At 42.7% G+C, this 17,449-nt stretch overlaps 1 protein-coding gene across 2 annotated transcripts in view; it reads right to left on the bottom strand.

The window, feature by feature from the left end:
• Window positions 1-17,449, bottom strand: part of LOC114707476 (nesprin-1) — a 280,202-nt gene that overhangs the window by 68,819 nt on the left and 193,934 nt on the right. For both annotated transcript variants that reach the window (XM_028890206.2, XM_037200367.1), the window contains 9 exons: window positions 15,461-15,614; window positions 12,998-13,620; window positions 9,909-10,088; window positions 6,970-7,120; window positions 6,434-6,592; window positions 4,993-5,175; window positions 3,711-3,812; window positions 1,359-1,562; window positions 85-292 (listed from right to left, as the gene is read on the bottom strand). In XM_028890206.2, coding sequence (XP_028746039.2) covers window positions 85-292; window positions 1,359-1,562; window positions 3,711-3,812; window positions 4,993-5,175; window positions 6,434-6,592; window positions 6,970-7,120; window positions 9,909-10,088; window positions 12,998-13,620; window positions 15,461-15,614 — 1,964 coding nt within the window. The remainder of the gene's footprint in view (window positions 1-84; window positions 293-1,358; window positions 1,563-3,710; window positions 3,813-4,992; window positions 5,176-6,433; window positions 6,593-6,969; window positions 7,121-9,908; window positions 10,089-12,997; window positions 13,621-15,460; window positions 15,615-17,449) is intronic.

A 17,449-nucleotide genomic window follows, 5' to 3' on the forward strand; every position in this document is an offset into this window, starting at 1 on the left:
AACTTTGGCTGGCAGCTTCTGAACAGCATTTGGTCCAGACAAGCTCTCGTAGGCAGTGATTTAGACTAAAGCCCTTCAACTCACCACTGAAGTGTTTTTCCAGAGACTCTTGCATGCTGGCCTGAGTTTGGGAGCACAGCTGGCTCGTGGCTTCATGTTTCTTTATTAGCCCAGTCATTGCCCGGCCCAGGCTCTCCAACTCCACTGAGTGGTACTTCCGGCACAGGCTGTTGAGATTTTCTTGGGTGGAGCTGATGTTGTTTTGTTGACTCTGAAGTTCTTTTTGTATGTCCTACGTGATGAAAGCACATTGTGAATATATACAAAGGGTGCTCATCCCATTCAAGAGAAATACTGTCATTATTTCACTCTGGTATTTGTTTTTTCAAATCTGAAATTAACAATGTAGAAATCTCCTCAGTTGTGTATACCTATGGGTGGGATTTAAGAACATCTTTTATATATGGTAAGGAGCTGTACTACTCATGAAATCTTATCAATGTGCTCACCTAAGCAGAGATGTACAGTGATAATACCAATTGACATCTCAACATAAATGGAGGGAACCCCATAAGGCCTCACCTCTAGACAAAGAGCTACAGGGAGTCAATGGCTGCTAAGGTAGGGAGAATCAATCTTCTCTAGGGACAGGCTCCCTGATACGTTATCTAGTCCCAAGTCATAAACTCACAGGCTACAATCAATATTAAATGGATTCAGTAGGTTACAAACACACACACACACACACACACACACACACACACACACACACACACTCTCATGCACAGGAAGAGAAAAAGATCTTCAAAAGAACAACGTTGAGAAGTCAATACAATATGTATGCTTTACAAACCGCTGAGCAGGATTTTCATCTGTTAACCTGGAGAGAGGACACTGGGTAATTTCCTTACTTAAAAAAAAAAAACAAAAAACAAAACAAAACAAAAAAAAAACAAAACCACAATGCTCTACAGATGAAAATGTTCACATTAAACAAAAAGATAAGGAAGTGATGAAAAACCATTTGAGGCTCAGGCTTAAAAGTTGATGCAAAGTCCAACAGGCTCCCCATAGGCTTCTGCCTTTCATGAAAAGGGAGATATATACATGCATGGCCATAGCCCGCAGGCAGGGCCCACAACACGCCGTCTACTTTTTTACCCATCGTTCACTGCCTGATGCTTGCATTTAGCTCTTCTCAGGCCACTTACCCTGCTGTGTTATGAATTAGTTAGTCTGGCTGTTAATACTTTAAATCGGGGTAGCTGGAAGCAGACACTCTGTGTTTATCATGCTTACAAAATAAGAGAATGAATATACACTTCAAGGGGAAACACGAAAAGCTGGGTTTGACCTACCTTGACTTTTTTCAGCCCTTCGCACGTCGCCGTTTGGGCACATCTGGTCAACGATTCTTCCACATTGGTCAGCCACGTTGTTATGTCCTTGACGAATCTCTCCACTTGGGTACTTTGAGCAGTGAAATCCTTCAGGGTCCCCTTCGCTTCCTCGGTGATTTCTTTGGCGTGCTCCAGCTTCTGCCGTAGGTCGGCTTCTATAAACTAAATATAAAGCGAGAGTTCGTGAAAATCTGGGAGGACTAAAGAAAGGCACACTCACTCGCTAGGAATTCTGTTTACGTGTAACTCCATCAAGAACACATTAGACTCACCATGCAAGCCACTCCAAGACTAATAGCTTTTTCCCAGGATGGAAAACCAGGGAGTGTGGCCTGCCAAACACATTGAGTGAGGGGAAAGACTAGAGCTGCAGCTAACCCTGGACTTGAATAGAGTGTGGTTTGGATGGAGGTTCCAGGGAAGGGGAGGTCACATCCTAAAAGCAAAGCTAGACCAAAGCCTGCTGTTAATTCTCCACAAGAAACACTCACACAGGCCCTGCCTGGCAGGGACTCTGATTGGAGGAACCCCGCCATAGATTTAATGGTGAACCAATTTTATCCCTTGAGATGCACAGCTTCCTTCTCCTCAGATGAAGTATTTTAGGAAAGTTGATTTTTGTGGCTCCCGAGTTAATAAAGGGAAACAACCACTCTACCCTGAAAAAGTGGCCCTGATCCCACAATTCAAAGGTCAGCACTATTTGGCAAAGTCACCAAACACAAAGGTTTGTTGTATTTTCTTAACTCTTAGCTCAGGGCAGCTGTGAGCAAGGAGCTGCGAGCCTCTTTTCTGGCTTCGCTGTGACTCCATCCCTGCTGGGCACCGCTGTGGGCGCCGCAAGCCTGCATGGGCGGGAGGAGAGTGGGGCATTCTGAACCGAAAACTCACAGACAAGTGAGAGCCGCCTCTCATAGGCCCACGTCTCTCGGTTTGTGGGTTTTTTTTGGGGGGGTGGTGGTGCTCTCATTGCTGGGACCCCAGCTGAAAGTCCCTAGAGGAGCCTGTACACTCTCTACCGCCTCTTTACTCACTCTCCTTTCTCAGCCCAAGGCATCTCTGGGTTCATCCCCCTAGAGAGTGCTCTTAGACACCTTAGCTGTCCTTCACACCGTGGGCTGGAAGAGCGGTCTCTTCCTTCACTCATAACTTCTGGGCTGAGGCCACATGCTGGTACTCCTCGCCCTCCATCTGCTGCTGAGATGCAGGCTACCCATACCAAGCATTTGCTCTTTGGCAAATACATCAGAAGTCAGCCAGCCTGCCTGGCAGAGTTTGGGAACCAGATGCCGGTGGCTGCCAACTGTAGGGGACAAATTATGCTGCCCACTAAGTGGCATCACAGAAACTCTTCTACTTATACTAGAGGCCAGGAAAGACATCTCACACCTCTTCCTTGGGATGGGGAGAGGGGCAAGTAGAGAGAAAGAGGAGGGATGCGGAACCACCATAGCCCACACCCCAAATCCTTGCTTAATCCTCACTCTGCAATAGCTCATTGCCCACTGATGTCCCAAATATAATGTGACAGTAATCATTATCCCTTCTGCTCAGCTGTGAATATGAATGTCAGTCACTTCCTTTGCTTCAGGTGGAATGTCCAGCATTCCCAGGCCTGCCTGAGATCAGTGCCAAGCCCGGCTACGTCAGTTAAAGAGAGAATCAGGGACAATGGTACAGCAAGAAGAAAAAAATCCATGAACGTATCTAAAAGAAAGTAGGGAAAGACTCCCCAGAGACCTCAACCAGGAGCTGCTGAGGTGTCAATCAAGGCATACCTACCAGACTGGGCGCTGGGCTCGGATGCTAGGGAAGCCCAGGTTCCCTGGCCAACACAGCTCCTCCCTGACCTGCCTCATGGTTCCTGGGACTGGGACCATCTACAGAACCATGCACAGACATTGGCAATCCTAACCCTGTCCCCTAGCCTAGTTACTGTGTAAATGAATTAGCATATTATTAGTAAGAACACATACTCATTGGGGGGGGGTCTATTCCTGTCTAAACATACAATGTACCAAGAAACAATCGGGCTGATAATGCATCCAAAATTCAGTAAGGAAAAGAGAACTACCCTCATTATAATGTTATGATATCTGAAATGTAAACATGCTATAATTATTGGCACAAAGAATTCTAGTGATGTTAGTGTTTAACCCGTATATGAAAAAGTCCACATGTTTGTCAAGAATTATGGTGTTATAGACACATATACAGTTACACACACATACACATACATTTTGTATTTTGGGAGCGATGCTGTGATTGGCTGTTACATGGTATTTATTACAGAAGCCATCTTTTGCTTACCTGAAGGTCCGTGGGTGTTTCTGGGTTCTTCGTCAGTTCTTTAAGATCACTGATTTTGGAACGCAGTTCTTCCAGTTTCAAGGCTTTGTTTTTAACTTCAGACTATGAAAGCAAAGACACAGGGGACGGACATCACTAATCCAAAGACCGACAGGCTACGCTTGGCATCTCATACTGAGCGCTAACTGGCAGGACACCGGCTTCCAGCAGTGTTTAGAAAGTCCGCCCAACTTTTTCACTAGTGTGGAAAATGTTACCGTTAACGTTCACTCTGAATAAGAGGGGGTATGTGGGAATTTCTCCCTTCCCACCCTCTTTTATTGGAACAAAAAAAAATTCCCCTGGAAAAAATGAAACACTGACCAAAAGCGTTGAGTCAGTGAGGATGTCCACTAGGCTACCATTTATTCATTAGCAGTATTATTACCAGTTACCATGGCAACGGCAAAGTCTTACAGAAGCATGCTAAAACAAATGCACATGGGGACTGCTCAGCGACTGTCCATAGCACACAGAAGACATGCTTCACATAAGTATTTACAAGACCTTGAAGCAGAAATAATTTTGACATTTGATATTTTACCTCCCCCGTGTTTGGAATCAACAATTAACCTATGAAAGAATACCAAACCAAGATTCATTATCGAGCAAGGACACTCATAAACTTCATAGTTCTGAGTCACAAAAGAATATTTAATGCAAGAGCCCCCTCAGCTGGAAAAACAGGATCTAGGGCTCTGTGACCACAGAATTTCCAATGGCTTGAGCTCAGAAAGCAATTTATTGTACCGTATGGAACTCCCTGCCAGGCCTGGTGGCCTTTGACAGAGGCATGGCGGGAAGAAGGGCAGTAGAAAGTACAGGGCCAGGGACTGGGCGGACTCTAGTGCACTGATTTATTAACAGACATGTCAAGGGTCAGCAACACTTTCGGATGTGGTGGGCCAGCCTCACACCCTTGCTTCCAGGCTGTCCTCGCTAAGGTGGACTGTATCCTTCTTGGAATTATAAGCCTAAATAAACCCTTCCTCTCCAGAGCTGATTTCTGTCAGGGTATTTTATGACACCAGCAGAAAAGTTACTCATATAAGCCCCAACTAAGAAATAATTATTAAAAATGCTTAACCAGAGCCTAATCAGTTTTTAAAATCATCAATAGGTGACTTTTGTCATATTCTTCTGTGTCTTTGAAAAGCAGAATGGACTTAGAAATACCCATTTTTTCTCTCTTATTTTATATAATCACGTACCCCTACCTCTGCATGTATGTACTGTCAGTTACCTCAAATTCCTTCAGGAATTCTTCAGTTTTGAGGCTGCTGTTCAGGTCGCTGATGTTTTCAGCCAGCTGTGGAAGAGAGCTGTTGAACCATCCTTCAATCTCATCTTTACTTGAAAGGACATCATCCCAGATGGACATGCTCACTCTTAACCTGTCCATGTTTTCTTCAATTCTCTCTGATACCTGGGAAGGAAAACAGGAGCCAGATCATCAAAATAGGAGGTTCTGGAACCCTCACTCCCTACCAATGCTTTAGAGATAAGAAAAATGATATTCTGACAAAATTATTCATTAATTAGTGTATCTTAAATACCAACCAATACATAGACTAAAATCATCAATGGAAGAGTTGTTTGAATCCTGAGACAGTCACTTTTCATTCATAAGCTGGGGTACTGATGACAAAGGGTATGTTAGAATACACAGAAGTGTCCTCACTACATAGGAGTCTATAGGACTAAGGTCCGTATAGGATGGCATTGAATTTATTTTCTTTATTTTTTAAAACTTATTTTTATGTGTACAGTTGTTTTGCCTGCATATATGTGTGTGTGTGTGTGTGTGTGTGTGTGTGTATGTGTGTGTGTGCAGTGTCTGCGTAGGCCAGAAGAGGGCATAACATCCCTTGGGGCTAGGGTTACAGGTGACTGTGAGCTGTTGTGTGAGCACTGGGAAGCAAACCTGGACTTCCCACAAGAGCAGCCAGTGCTCTTAACTTCTGAGCCATCTCTGCATTTGTTTTCAAAGCAGCACTATAAGCACTTTTATTTGCAATGCTGTGATACAGGGATGGACATCAATTAGATTTGAGCATATCTGTGATACAGAAAATATTTAGTGTCTGGCCATGGAGCTAGTGAATGATGGTGCAAGAACTGAAAGTCAGACTTCTAAAGTACAAGCCTGGTCATCCTCAGTGCAAGACTACAGCCTCTATTCTGTAAATTCACATTTATTGCAATTTAATTTTCTACCAGATATGGATAAACCATCCTTTTTTTTTTTTTTTTTTTGGTTTTTCAAGACAGGGTTTCTCTGTGTAGCTTTGTGCCTTTTCCTGGAACTCACTTGGTAGCCCAGGCTGGCCTCGAACTCACAGAGATCCACCTGACTCTGCCTCCCGAGTGCTGGGATTAAAGGCGTGCGCCACCACCGCCCGGCAAACCATCCAATTTTTATCCATAACGCCAACATTTTGAGAAGGTAAACATTCTATGTTACAATTTGTCGTGCTTGTAGTTATCAAATGAAATTCCAGAAATATGCCAGTAAGTTTTGTCAAACTAGTTCACGGAACTTTTTCTATCTCCAGCTATTATTTTTCTTCACTTTGGAGTTAACTCTAAAAACTCTGGAGTCCCAATCTCTGGTGAATCCTCTGCCGGTTTGCCTGAAAGACCCTGCATGCAAACTGCTCACGGACTCCAGGGGGCGCTCTTACATCCAGCCACTTGTCCAGGGTGCTCTCCATGTCAGTCTTGACCAAGCTGAAATCTCCGCTGTGGATTCTTTTCAGCTCAGACAGCAACTGTTTGCCTTTGCTGGTAAAACTATCCAACTCTTTCTGTTTAGAATTCATTTCGTTCCTGGCGGTTTCATGCTGTGGACATAAAATGTTTCCTTAATTAGCAAAACAATCAGTGATGAGGGTTTAAAAACATTTGCCCTCTAAGAGATGCATTTTGTTCCATTTTATGCAGAAACTAATGATAATATGTGAATATGTATATGTATTTGTACACATACCTGTATATACATATAGACAGGTATATATTATGTGTGTGTGTATATATATATTTTTTTCTTGAATAATTTTTTTTAGAATATTAGTATTCTTAGAAAAAAGGTTAAACTGCTAACAGGAATTGTCCACATCTAGATGTACTAACAAGGAATATTTGTGCAGAGAGTTACTTTAAGAATAAAATGCATGAATGAACACTGAAGACCATTTAAATAAGTGCACTTGTATTTTACCTTGGAAAAAGCCCACTTGAGGTCCTCCTGGTCCTTCACGGCAGCTCTCGTGGCAATAACGTTGCCAGCATTTTCCAGAACTTTACACACAGCTGACTTCAGATTCTGATATTCCCTTATTAAGTCAATAAGTCCACAGCACTGACCCTGGCTGTAATGATTAGAGAAAGTATCTCACTTATCACGAATCAGGAGAGGAATGAGTTCTCTTGGATTAGATTCAGAAATGAGTGTGGGTACACAGAGAAAACCATGCTTTTTTCACCGAGATCAATACTGTTGTTAGTTAATGCTGCTAAATTCTAACTCCAGTCTGCTCTCCAACTCAACCTTACAAATATTTCAAGTTTTAAAATGGTTTTCCATGTGGCTTTAGTTATTTTTGATACTATAAGTAGAGGGTAAGGTGGGGAGAAAGAAACCATAACAGATAAAACAATGTTTGTGTCACATGGTTATATTAAAGACCTATGTTAAAAGTCATTATATAAGTCATTCACAATTTTCTTCCAAAGGCCTTTGTATATATGCAATGGGGTCTGAGGCCCGCTTCTTTAAAATGCAAATGAGTGGTGAAATAGCCTAGCATCCTTCATTGAAGAGATCCTCTCATCAACTTGCTTATGTGACCCTGTCAAAAATGAGTTGATTGTGTGTGTGAGTGCATTTCTCTATCTTATTTGTTCTATGCTCCATTTCATTATTCTTTGGCTAAAATATCGCAGTGACCCAGGACATGCGAGCCCTGTAATTCCTTTTTAAAAATTAAAAATAGGCATGGTTAGATGTTTCTGTTCGTGTGTGTGTGTGTGTGTGTGTGTGTATGCATGTGTATGTGTGGAGGCCAGATTTCAATGTTGGGTATTTTTCTTAATCCATTTCTACATTATTTTTTGAGTCAGGCTGTCTCACTGAACCTGGAGCTCACCATTTCATTTAAACTGGTTGTCTAGGAAGCCTCAGAACCCTCCTGTCTCCACCTCCCCAGTGCTGAGAATATAGGCATACACTCAGTTTCATGTGGGCACTGGGCTGGTACTTTCACTCGGGTCTTTGTAGCTGTCTAGTAAACACTTTATCCACCGAGACATCTTCCCAGCCCCACTTCCTCAAAAAATGACTGACTACTCGATTATTTGTTTTTACATATAAAATTCAGAATTGTTTGTCAATTTCTATAAAATTATGTAGAGATTCTGTCTGGGCTTATACAGATATAAGAAAGACAACAACAACAAAATCCCAGCTGATGTCAGTAAATACTAATTGACGAAGGTACAGACAGATAGCTGTAAAGAGAACTCTGCACCTATTATCATCAATCACCAGGCAAATGCAAATTAAAAAACATGAGATACTGCTGTGTGTCTGTCAGAATGGCAACTACTGGATTACACGTGTAAAACTTGACAGTAGTCAGTGTGGGAAACAAGTATACCTGCTGGAGATTTTACCTGCCTGGAATATTTTGTTGAAATTACTTGTCAGTTTTTTATACATTTAAGCACACTTACCCAACAATCCAGTGGGATAAAAAAAAAAATCAGGACTGTGAATGTTCATAGATGTTTAATATTTAATGATCTAAACCAGAAAGACTCCACTTGGCTATCAATGAGTGACTATATGGCCTGTGGTACATCCATTCAATGGAGTTTGCAGCTACATATCTTAAAACTGAACTAGTCACATATTGTGGAAATTAACTATTAAAGATGTGTTACATCTGTTTATGCTGCGGGATATTACTTTAACTGTGTAACAGTGTGTTACATTTGTTTTCGCTGCATTTGTTTAACAATGTAAGGATGTGTGTTTAATTATGTAAAGATGTGTTGCATTTTTTACACCTTGCCTGCCTAGGGCATCTGATTGGTCAGCTGAATGGCCAATAGCTAGGCCAAGAAAGGATAGGCAGAGCTGGCCAGCAGAGGGAACAAGTAGGAGGAGAAATCTAGAATAGGGGAAAAGAACGAGAGAAGAAGGAGAAGGGAAGGAGGAGGAAGAGAGGGACACACCGGGGCAAGAAGCCAGGCAGCCACCAGCCACCCAGACATGAAAAGCAGCGAAAGTAAGATACACGGAAGGAAGAAAGGTAAAAGCCCTGAGGCAAAAGGTGGATAAAGAGAAACAGGTTGGTATAAGTTAAAAGAGCTAGCCAGAAAGGAGCCCAAGTTAGGTCGAGCATTCAAAGCTAATAATAAGTCTCTGTATCATGATTTGGGAACTGGTTGGTGGCTCAAAAAGAAAAAGCCTAGTATATTCTCTCTCTCTCTCTCTCTCTCTCTCTCTCTCTCTCTCTCTCTCTCTCACACACACACACACACACACACACACACACACACACACACACACACACCCGAACACACATTACATACAACTTACAACTGGGGAAAAAAATGAAAGGACAGATACAAAGTGATCCAAGGTTGCCCGGAACTGGGGCAAGGGAGAGAGATGGACTCCGTGAGACATGAGGGGCTTTTTCTGTTGTTAGAACTGATTCTGTGAAACTTGATAGCTGAGACCACTAAATGAATTTGTCCTAGAACCCCCTAGGAAAAAAGGAGGAGCTTTACAGTAAAATGTATGATGAAAAATTAAAATACAGTGGACTCAATTACAGGTAATATAACAAAACAAAGTTAAAAATTCTAATTGTAGCATCTTACAATGGCTGATAATTATTGCTTTTTAGGCAATCTTTTTTTTTTTTTTTTTTTTACATTAACTTCACATACATTTGCTATACCAAGAGAACAACTTAAACACAGTTCTAAAGGACTGATGTTTTCATGTTACTAACAGGGCTTAGAATACAGAGGGCAATAAAAAGCCATTAGACTACTGTTCACACCTTCAGGAAGCAACAGGTAACGTGCAGCATCACAAAATGAGTTGGAAACTTTGACAACAAGATCAAGCGGTGTCTGACTTACTTCTCATGAATTAGTCTTTTAGTGTCTTCCCAGGTAGCTTCTAAGCGGTTTATCTCCCTATCCACCTCAGGTGCAAAAGCCATGTCCTTCTGAGCAATTTGTTTCGCTTTGTCTTTCAGCCAAGAGAGCTCATGCTCATGGGAGTTTAGTTCATCCTCTAGCTGGTTGAATACTCGCAACCTGTAAAGTCAAATGCTAGGTTAGTACCAACCTACTGATGCCAGGAGCCCCCTACTTCCTCTAACTACATGAGCTCAGAAAGCACATTTTAACATGGCTAGCAAAACTCTCAACACAGCAATTAAACTAATGCATCTTAACAGATAGAGAGACCTTTAAAATGGTTTTGCAAAATAACCACATATCAGAAAATATTGAAAGTCACCCTTACTGTTTATTTCCAACATATTATTGAACTTTTATCTTCTCCTCTTTTTTGTTGGTGGAAGAGTTCTCAATGAAGGCTAATTTGAGAGGCCAAGCAGGTGAATTCTTCTTTTGCAAGGTCAACATAGGAAATCTTCCTGAGCTCTGGGGTCCAGGTCGCATTAATAATTTTGCTTCACTATTACAGTTGTTTTATTTAAAATCAAAAGAGCTCTATGAAACTTTATGGGAAACATCAACTAGTAAAACCTAAATTACCCCCTTCAATAAAAGATTACTGTGAGAAAGCAACCCTGATTTTATGCCCCCTAATATATAATCATTTGCACATCTGTAATATGTGGCCATACAGGAGGCCACTGACTCATTCGTGCATTTTGGTGTCATGCTGTAGTGTATACTATGTACTAGCCCATTGATTCCCAAAGTGGCTGCAGGCAGATGTCCCAGTCTCCACACCTTGCAAATATCATGCAAAGTTGCTTACAGCAAGCAGTACAAGGAGGCTTCCATATATATGAGACTGGGTAAATCCAGAAATTTATTGTAACCTTTTCTTAGCCAATGTGTGCTTTTGAGTAAATTAGAGAAGCTGACAGGGCTCTTGAGCCCAGCTTGGGCCTCCATCTCCAGCAGCTTGAGGATCCCCCGTCTGCTTGGTCTGAGCTGGCCACAGAGGGTTAATGCTGTCTTGTGTCCTCAATGCTGCTGGTAGCTTCCAAGATGAGCTACAGGAAGCATCTCCATCCCTCTTTACTTGGAAATGTAGTCTAACATTCTCAAATCTTAGTCTTTCTTGTTAATTTATTATTAAACTCATCTGAATGTGTTGCTCTGATTGGTTAATAAATAAAATACTGATTAGCCAGTAGTTAGGCAGGAAGTATAGGCAGGACAAGCAGAGATGAGAATTCTGGGAACAGGAAGGCTGAGTCAGGAGTCACCAGCCAGATACAGAGGAAGCAAGATGTGAAGGCAGAACTGAGAAAATGTACCAAGCCACATGGCTAAACATAAATAAGAATTATAGGTTAATTTAAGTGTAAGAGCTAGTCAGTAATAAGCTTGAGCTAATGGTCATACAGTTCGTAAATAACATAAGCCTCTGTGTGTTTACTTGGGTCCGAGTGGCTGTGGAACTGGCAGGTGAGAGAGTTTGTCCTGACCACCAGCAGGCTGGGACACAGGAAATCTTCTAGCTACAATAAGAGGTCTTCTGTAGTTCTGATGTAAACTGCATTTCTGTTTTGGCTTCCTGTCCGGTTCTGATTTAGAACTGGATGAGTGACAGTGGCCTTGGCAGAGACAGTGATCCTCATCAACTATGGTGCTGGTGTTAGTTTCTTTGTCTTCAGAGCCGGAGAGTGATCTCAAGCTCTCGAGCAGGGACAAGGTTTTGTTCATGAAGTAAAAGAAGACTGTAGTGGAGTCTACAGTCATAGGTGAAAAATCACTTCCAAATTTATGAAGGGAACTAACTCCTGGCTCCTTTGCTTCTCCACTGAACACTCCTGGAAAAACCTCAACTTAAATTCAACTCTCTTGCCTGTCTCCTGCTTCCCTCAAGGCAAAGAGTTAAAAGCAGTTGTGGAGAACCATTTGGCCAAGCCGACTGACATCACTTTAAATGAATGAACATGGCCCTCGGATGGCCACCTGCCTCTCTGCTGCACTCCTCTTTGTAAGGGAGAATGTCATCCATCTCCTCTCCTCAGTCATTTGTCTTCTGCTCTCAAACAGTGAGCTTGCTCCAGTCCTTACGGAAGCCCTGTAACCTACCTCTTTAGGGAGGAATTTGCTGATACTTTCATCATCAGGACCACACATTTATATGGATCTCTGCTTGCATTCTTCAATTTTTTTTAAAAAAATTTCTTTTTATTTTATGTGCACGTGTAAACACTTGTATGTATGTCTTGTACCATGTGCATGTCTGGTGACCAGAGAGGCCAGAAGAGGGGGTCAGATCCCCTGAAATTGGAATAAGAGCTATGAATGATTGTGGGGCATCATGTAGGTGCTAGGAACCAAACACCCAGTCCTCTGCAGGATCAGCAGGTGGTCTTAACTGCTGAGCCATCTCTCCAGCCCTTCTGCCTGCATTCTTGATAATAAGAAATTGCATGCAATAGATAATAGGATGCGCAGGCAGTGGTGGCACACACCTTTAATCCCAGCACTCGGGTGACAGAGGCAGGTGGATCTCTGTGAGTCTGAGGCCAGCCTGGTCTACAGAGTGAGTTTCAGGACAGCCAAAGCTACACAGAGAAACCCTGCCTGCACCCCGCACCCTCAAAACAAAACAGCCCCCACAAAATGAATAGATAGATAGATGATAGATAGATAGATAGATAGATAGATAGATAGATAGATAGATAGATAGATAGACAGAACAACAACAAAAACCAACTAGTAGGTAATAGGATGTATGGGCCTCATGTAGGTGAGGTCTCGGAATCTCCATACATACATTGTCCTTAGAAAGGTCCTTATGGAAATCAAAGACATGTTAACAGTTCCCAAGTGTCACATTTACCTTCTCAAAAGGAGTATTGGAGTGGATGACACAGAGATACACACAGAGATAGCAAGAAGAGGAAGTTGCCTACAGAGGGCACTATTTACTCTTTGCAGGAAAATGAGTTTCAGAACAAACGAAGCCGAAGAGGCGGGCCTCCCCCCCCCCCCCCCAGTTTTCTGACCTGTGCTGCAGAGCCTGGCGGGTGGGTTCCTTCAAGCGCTCCTGGTCAGCCCTTTCTTCCACGTCTTCAATGCTTCTCAGCAGCTCTTCCTTCTGTTCCTGGAAAGCTTTCTTCAACATGGCCAGGGCATCTGCCTCACTCTGCTTGGTTCCCAGAAGGTTCTGGATCCTCTCCACTTCTAGAGAAAGCTGGTCAGTGGTGGCTCTGCAGGAGGTCCTTTGTTCCGCGCTTTTCAGGTGGTACTGGGCTTTGGTCAGGATGCCGTCAAGACTGATGGCGCTGGGTTCTAACGCTTTCACATCCTGAATAGCGTCATGAAGGTCTTTTTTCAGGGAGTCTGACTGCTTCCTACTCATGCTTTTGGTGGCTTCCACTGTTTGCCTGAGCTGGTGGAGAAGAGTGGACGCAGACGCATGGCTCTGGAGGAATTCTGCTAGCTGCGTCAGAGCCAGCTTCCGCCTCTCCACTACCTGGCTGGCCTCCTCAAAGAGCTGGAAGCAGTCATCAGCCTTGATCTGGAGCGGGTGAAGGTCCTCGGCTCGGCCCAGAGACCGCAACTTCGCTAAGTGACTTTGCAGACTCTGTGCTTCTGCCCTCTTCTTCTCTATTTCTGCAGCGTGGTCCTGGAGGGGAAGAGAGTCTTAGCTTCTCAAACACGCTACAGTTACGGCAGATAAACAACAGGGTTTGTGATCTCAAGGTAGATAATACATGCGATGGATAGCCTAGCGTTTATTTATTTATTATTTATTTCTACTTTTGTTTATGTGTATGGACTTATGTGTGCCCGGGTATGCATGCATGTGTAGAAGGTTAGTGGTCAATTACGGGTGTTTTCCTCAATTGCTCTCCCCTTCATGGTCTCTCAGTGAACTTTAAGGTGTCTGATTGGGTGAAACCGACTGGCTAGGAAGCCTCAGGGATCATCTTTTCACTGCCTCATGAACTAGGACTCTAGGCCCACACTACCATGTCTGAATTTTTTACATGCGTGCTGGAGATAAAACTGTGGCCCTTGTATGGGCATGGCACTTCACTGACTGACCCCTTTCCTCGGCCTTTAGCTTCGCAGTTAGAATTCATCCACAGGGTGCCTAAGAGATGGCTCAGTGGTTAACAGTGATTCATGCCATTTCAAAGGGCTCCCAATTGGCTGTGACTCCATCTCCAATAAATTCAGTGGTCTTTTCTGGCCTCTGTGGGCAGCTGTATTCACATTTTAAACACACACACACACACACACACACACACACACACACACACACACACACACCCCACATGTATATATGCATAATTAAAAATAACAAAATAAAATATTTTTAAGTTATCTATATAGCAAAGCTTTCAGAAACATTCATCAGCTTTTCCATTTTGCTCATCTATGTGTGCCATATAGAACACAACTCTGATTTAATTACTTTCTAATCATATCTATGTTTCATTCTGACCAGCTCACAATACACCATGTTTAAAATCCAGCAGAAGATTGTCATCAGTTTTAGCATGGCTCCCACCACAGAGAAACCATCACTGGTTTTAATCTTAACCATGATGGCTTTTGATGGTCTCCAGCTTGAGAATTAAACTACTTCTTCTCACTCCAAACCCTGACTTCCTTTGTACTTAGAGGTTTTCCTCTAGAAAGCCTGCCCAAGTAAGTCCATTCTCTCTGTACCTTTGAGATGTCAGTCTTTGGAAAGCCTCTGGTTTTGGTCAGCTGACCAGCCTGAGAGCCATCCCTTTGAAGTACCGTTAGTTAGAGGCAGCACCTCTCAGGTAGTCTCTTTGGAGTGCCATTGGCTTTCAGCCTGCACCTTTTTTCATCAAGCAGTAAAACTGTCTCCTGTCCTGAAGACTAGAAGGCTTACTTTTCCTTTCTTAGAGGGGACATTCAAAGCCACTATAGAATAAACACTCAGAAATTATCAAATGTTTTATATGGATTTTATATAGAAACTCTAGCATCTCAATACTTGATCAATATCTGATGCTGAATTTTAATAGCACTAAGCAGATATTGTTCATAGGTTATAAATAAGGGAATATCAATAATTCATGAACTTGGAACCATTTCATCAACTAAGTAGTTAATTCAGAAAATGAACCTTTAAAATACTGGGATTTGTATCAGTCTTTGGTTTTGGACCAAAACAAAATAGAAAACTCCAAAAGGGAAATTCTTAACATTTTGTGCTACAAAATTACAGGGTTTTATTTTGTTGTTGTTGTGTTTTGTTTTGTTTTGTTGGAGTTACCCAGCTGTTTTACCTGAAGTGATTTTATCTGCTTAATCTGCCTTCTCAACACAGTTGCTGGGTCCATAAGTTCAATCATTAAGCCATTTTTCATACAACCAAAAGCTAAATTGTTGCTGTGTATGTATTTAAGTGTGTCGTCCCTTTGAACTCAAGGACTCTCTTCTCTGAATATATCTGTTTTCCACCTTGAGAGAACCCATTTTACCTTGTGCCGAGTAAGAGCCACTTGATGGTCCCTTAAGCTTATCTCAGAAGTCGTTTGTAATTCACTGAGAAACTGCTTAATCCAGACGGAGAAGGAAAACAGCAGCTCATCAAACTGCTCGTGCTCAGCCAGCACAGACTGGAGGAAGTGCATCCTGTGGGGAGAAAGAGGGTGATAAATGGTCGGCAATGAACAAAATGGTTCCTGCTATACTTTGGGAAAGGAGTTTACCCCCTGAGCAAAGTTATACAGTTATAGAGAGACAAGCCAGACCTCTGGATATATTCAAATCCCTAAGTCCTGCCTTCTCATGGTTTTCCTGGTCTCTGAACCCCTGTCCATTCTGGTAGGTTGTTCTTCCTCCTCTGTGCTTCCACACCACATCAACATCACCACATTTGAGCTGTGCCTGTTGCTCTAGCAACAATGCACCACCACATGCAAAGTGGTACCTCTCCCTGTGTCCTAGCCCACCCGCCTCCAGTCTAAGCCCCTTCCTCTCTTGCCCAGTTTCCAGAAGTACTCTACATGGGCAGGGCAGTCTTGCTGCCTCCAGACCTCCCCACTGCCCACACTCAAGGTGATAGCCAAGCAGGACTTATTGGATTAGAGAATTCCTCTTATGTTTCCATACCACTTCCTGTTAGAACTATAGCTCCTTACTGTTCTCTAGTGGTGTCCTGCTTGATCGATCTTCTCTGGGCTCATCTCATATGGCCTGCCTACACTCCCACTGATCTCTCTTATACGTGTCCATTCATTCACTCCTGCCTTTGAACTTTTGCCCATTTGCTCCCTCTGCTGTGTGTGGGTCCCCAGAGCAACATTAGTCTGCTCTGGCATACCACTCAGATGTGTCTAAAGTGCCACATTACCTTATTTTGTTGCCTTATTAGTATTTATCACCAGAAACAGTCTCATCCATGTGTTTAATGATAACATTTATCTCCTCCAACCCAGACTTGCTCCTCTTCCCACTCCACAAATGCAAAAACTTTCTTTGTTTTGCTAACTACAGAATTGGAAAATAGGCTCGGCATATTTTCATAGACCAACCAACTTATAAAGTAAGTGAATTAGCTGGTTAATAATAGGTTACTGAGATCAGAATTCCAAAACTAGAATTAAAAATAGTAGTCCTCATATATTAATACATAATCCGGTAGTGTACATTCAGAGTTTATCAACACACCATCTTTATGTTGCAGTTAGCTTTAACCTGGTTGTGAATTGACTTAGAAGGTCCCAGCCCACTGTGGGCAGCCCCATTCCTAGGCAAGCGATCCTAGGCTATCTAAGAAAGCAAACTGAGGGCGACCCTGTCAGTGAGCCGGCAAGCAACATTCTTCCGTGGTTTCTGCTTCAAGTTCCTGCCCTGACTTCCCTCGGTGATGAACTGTGACTTGGAAGTGCAAGCCGAAATCAACCCTTTCTTCTCCTAAGTTTGTTCGTCATAGTATCTTGTCACATGGATAAATACAACGGAACAGGAAGCGGCCAGAACACCTTGCCCACATAGCTTGGACTTTCAATGTCTTTGCACACTTGTGTCAGTTAGAAAGCCCCTCCATTCTCTCTGGGAGTTAGAGAACAGAGCCTGCTTTGTGTGAGGGGAAATTCCTTGACTTTGGAGACTTGTCACTGTTTCTTCTCTGTGCCTCCCCCAGCCACTCAAAACATCTCTCTTCTTCCTTCTTTCTAAAGTTCTCTGTGCTCCCCCTCTCATGGGTTTCTTCTTATTCCCATTTTGATTTTTAAAAATACTCAAGGTTACGTTTTGTTCATTTTAATGGTTTCGGTAGCTGGTGTGGTGCCTGGCATGCAGCAGGTACCCTGCCAACAATCTGTTGGTTGGTTGCACAAGTGAAAGATAAGAATGAAGCAAACACAGACACTATGAAAGTGGGGAATGATCTCCGTGCCTAGAACAGAATTTCGTTTCAGAAACTCAATCAACAGTTGCTGAATAGGTGAACTTCTCTTTTTTAA

The sequence above is a fragment of the Peromyscus leucopus genome, chromosome 8a (assembly GCF_004664715.2).
Source record: "Peromyscus leucopus breed LL Stock chromosome 8a, UCI_PerLeu_2.1, whole genome shotgun sequence".
Lineage (NCBI taxonomy): Eukaryota > Metazoa > Chordata > Mammalia > Rodentia > Cricetidae > Peromyscus > Peromyscus leucopus.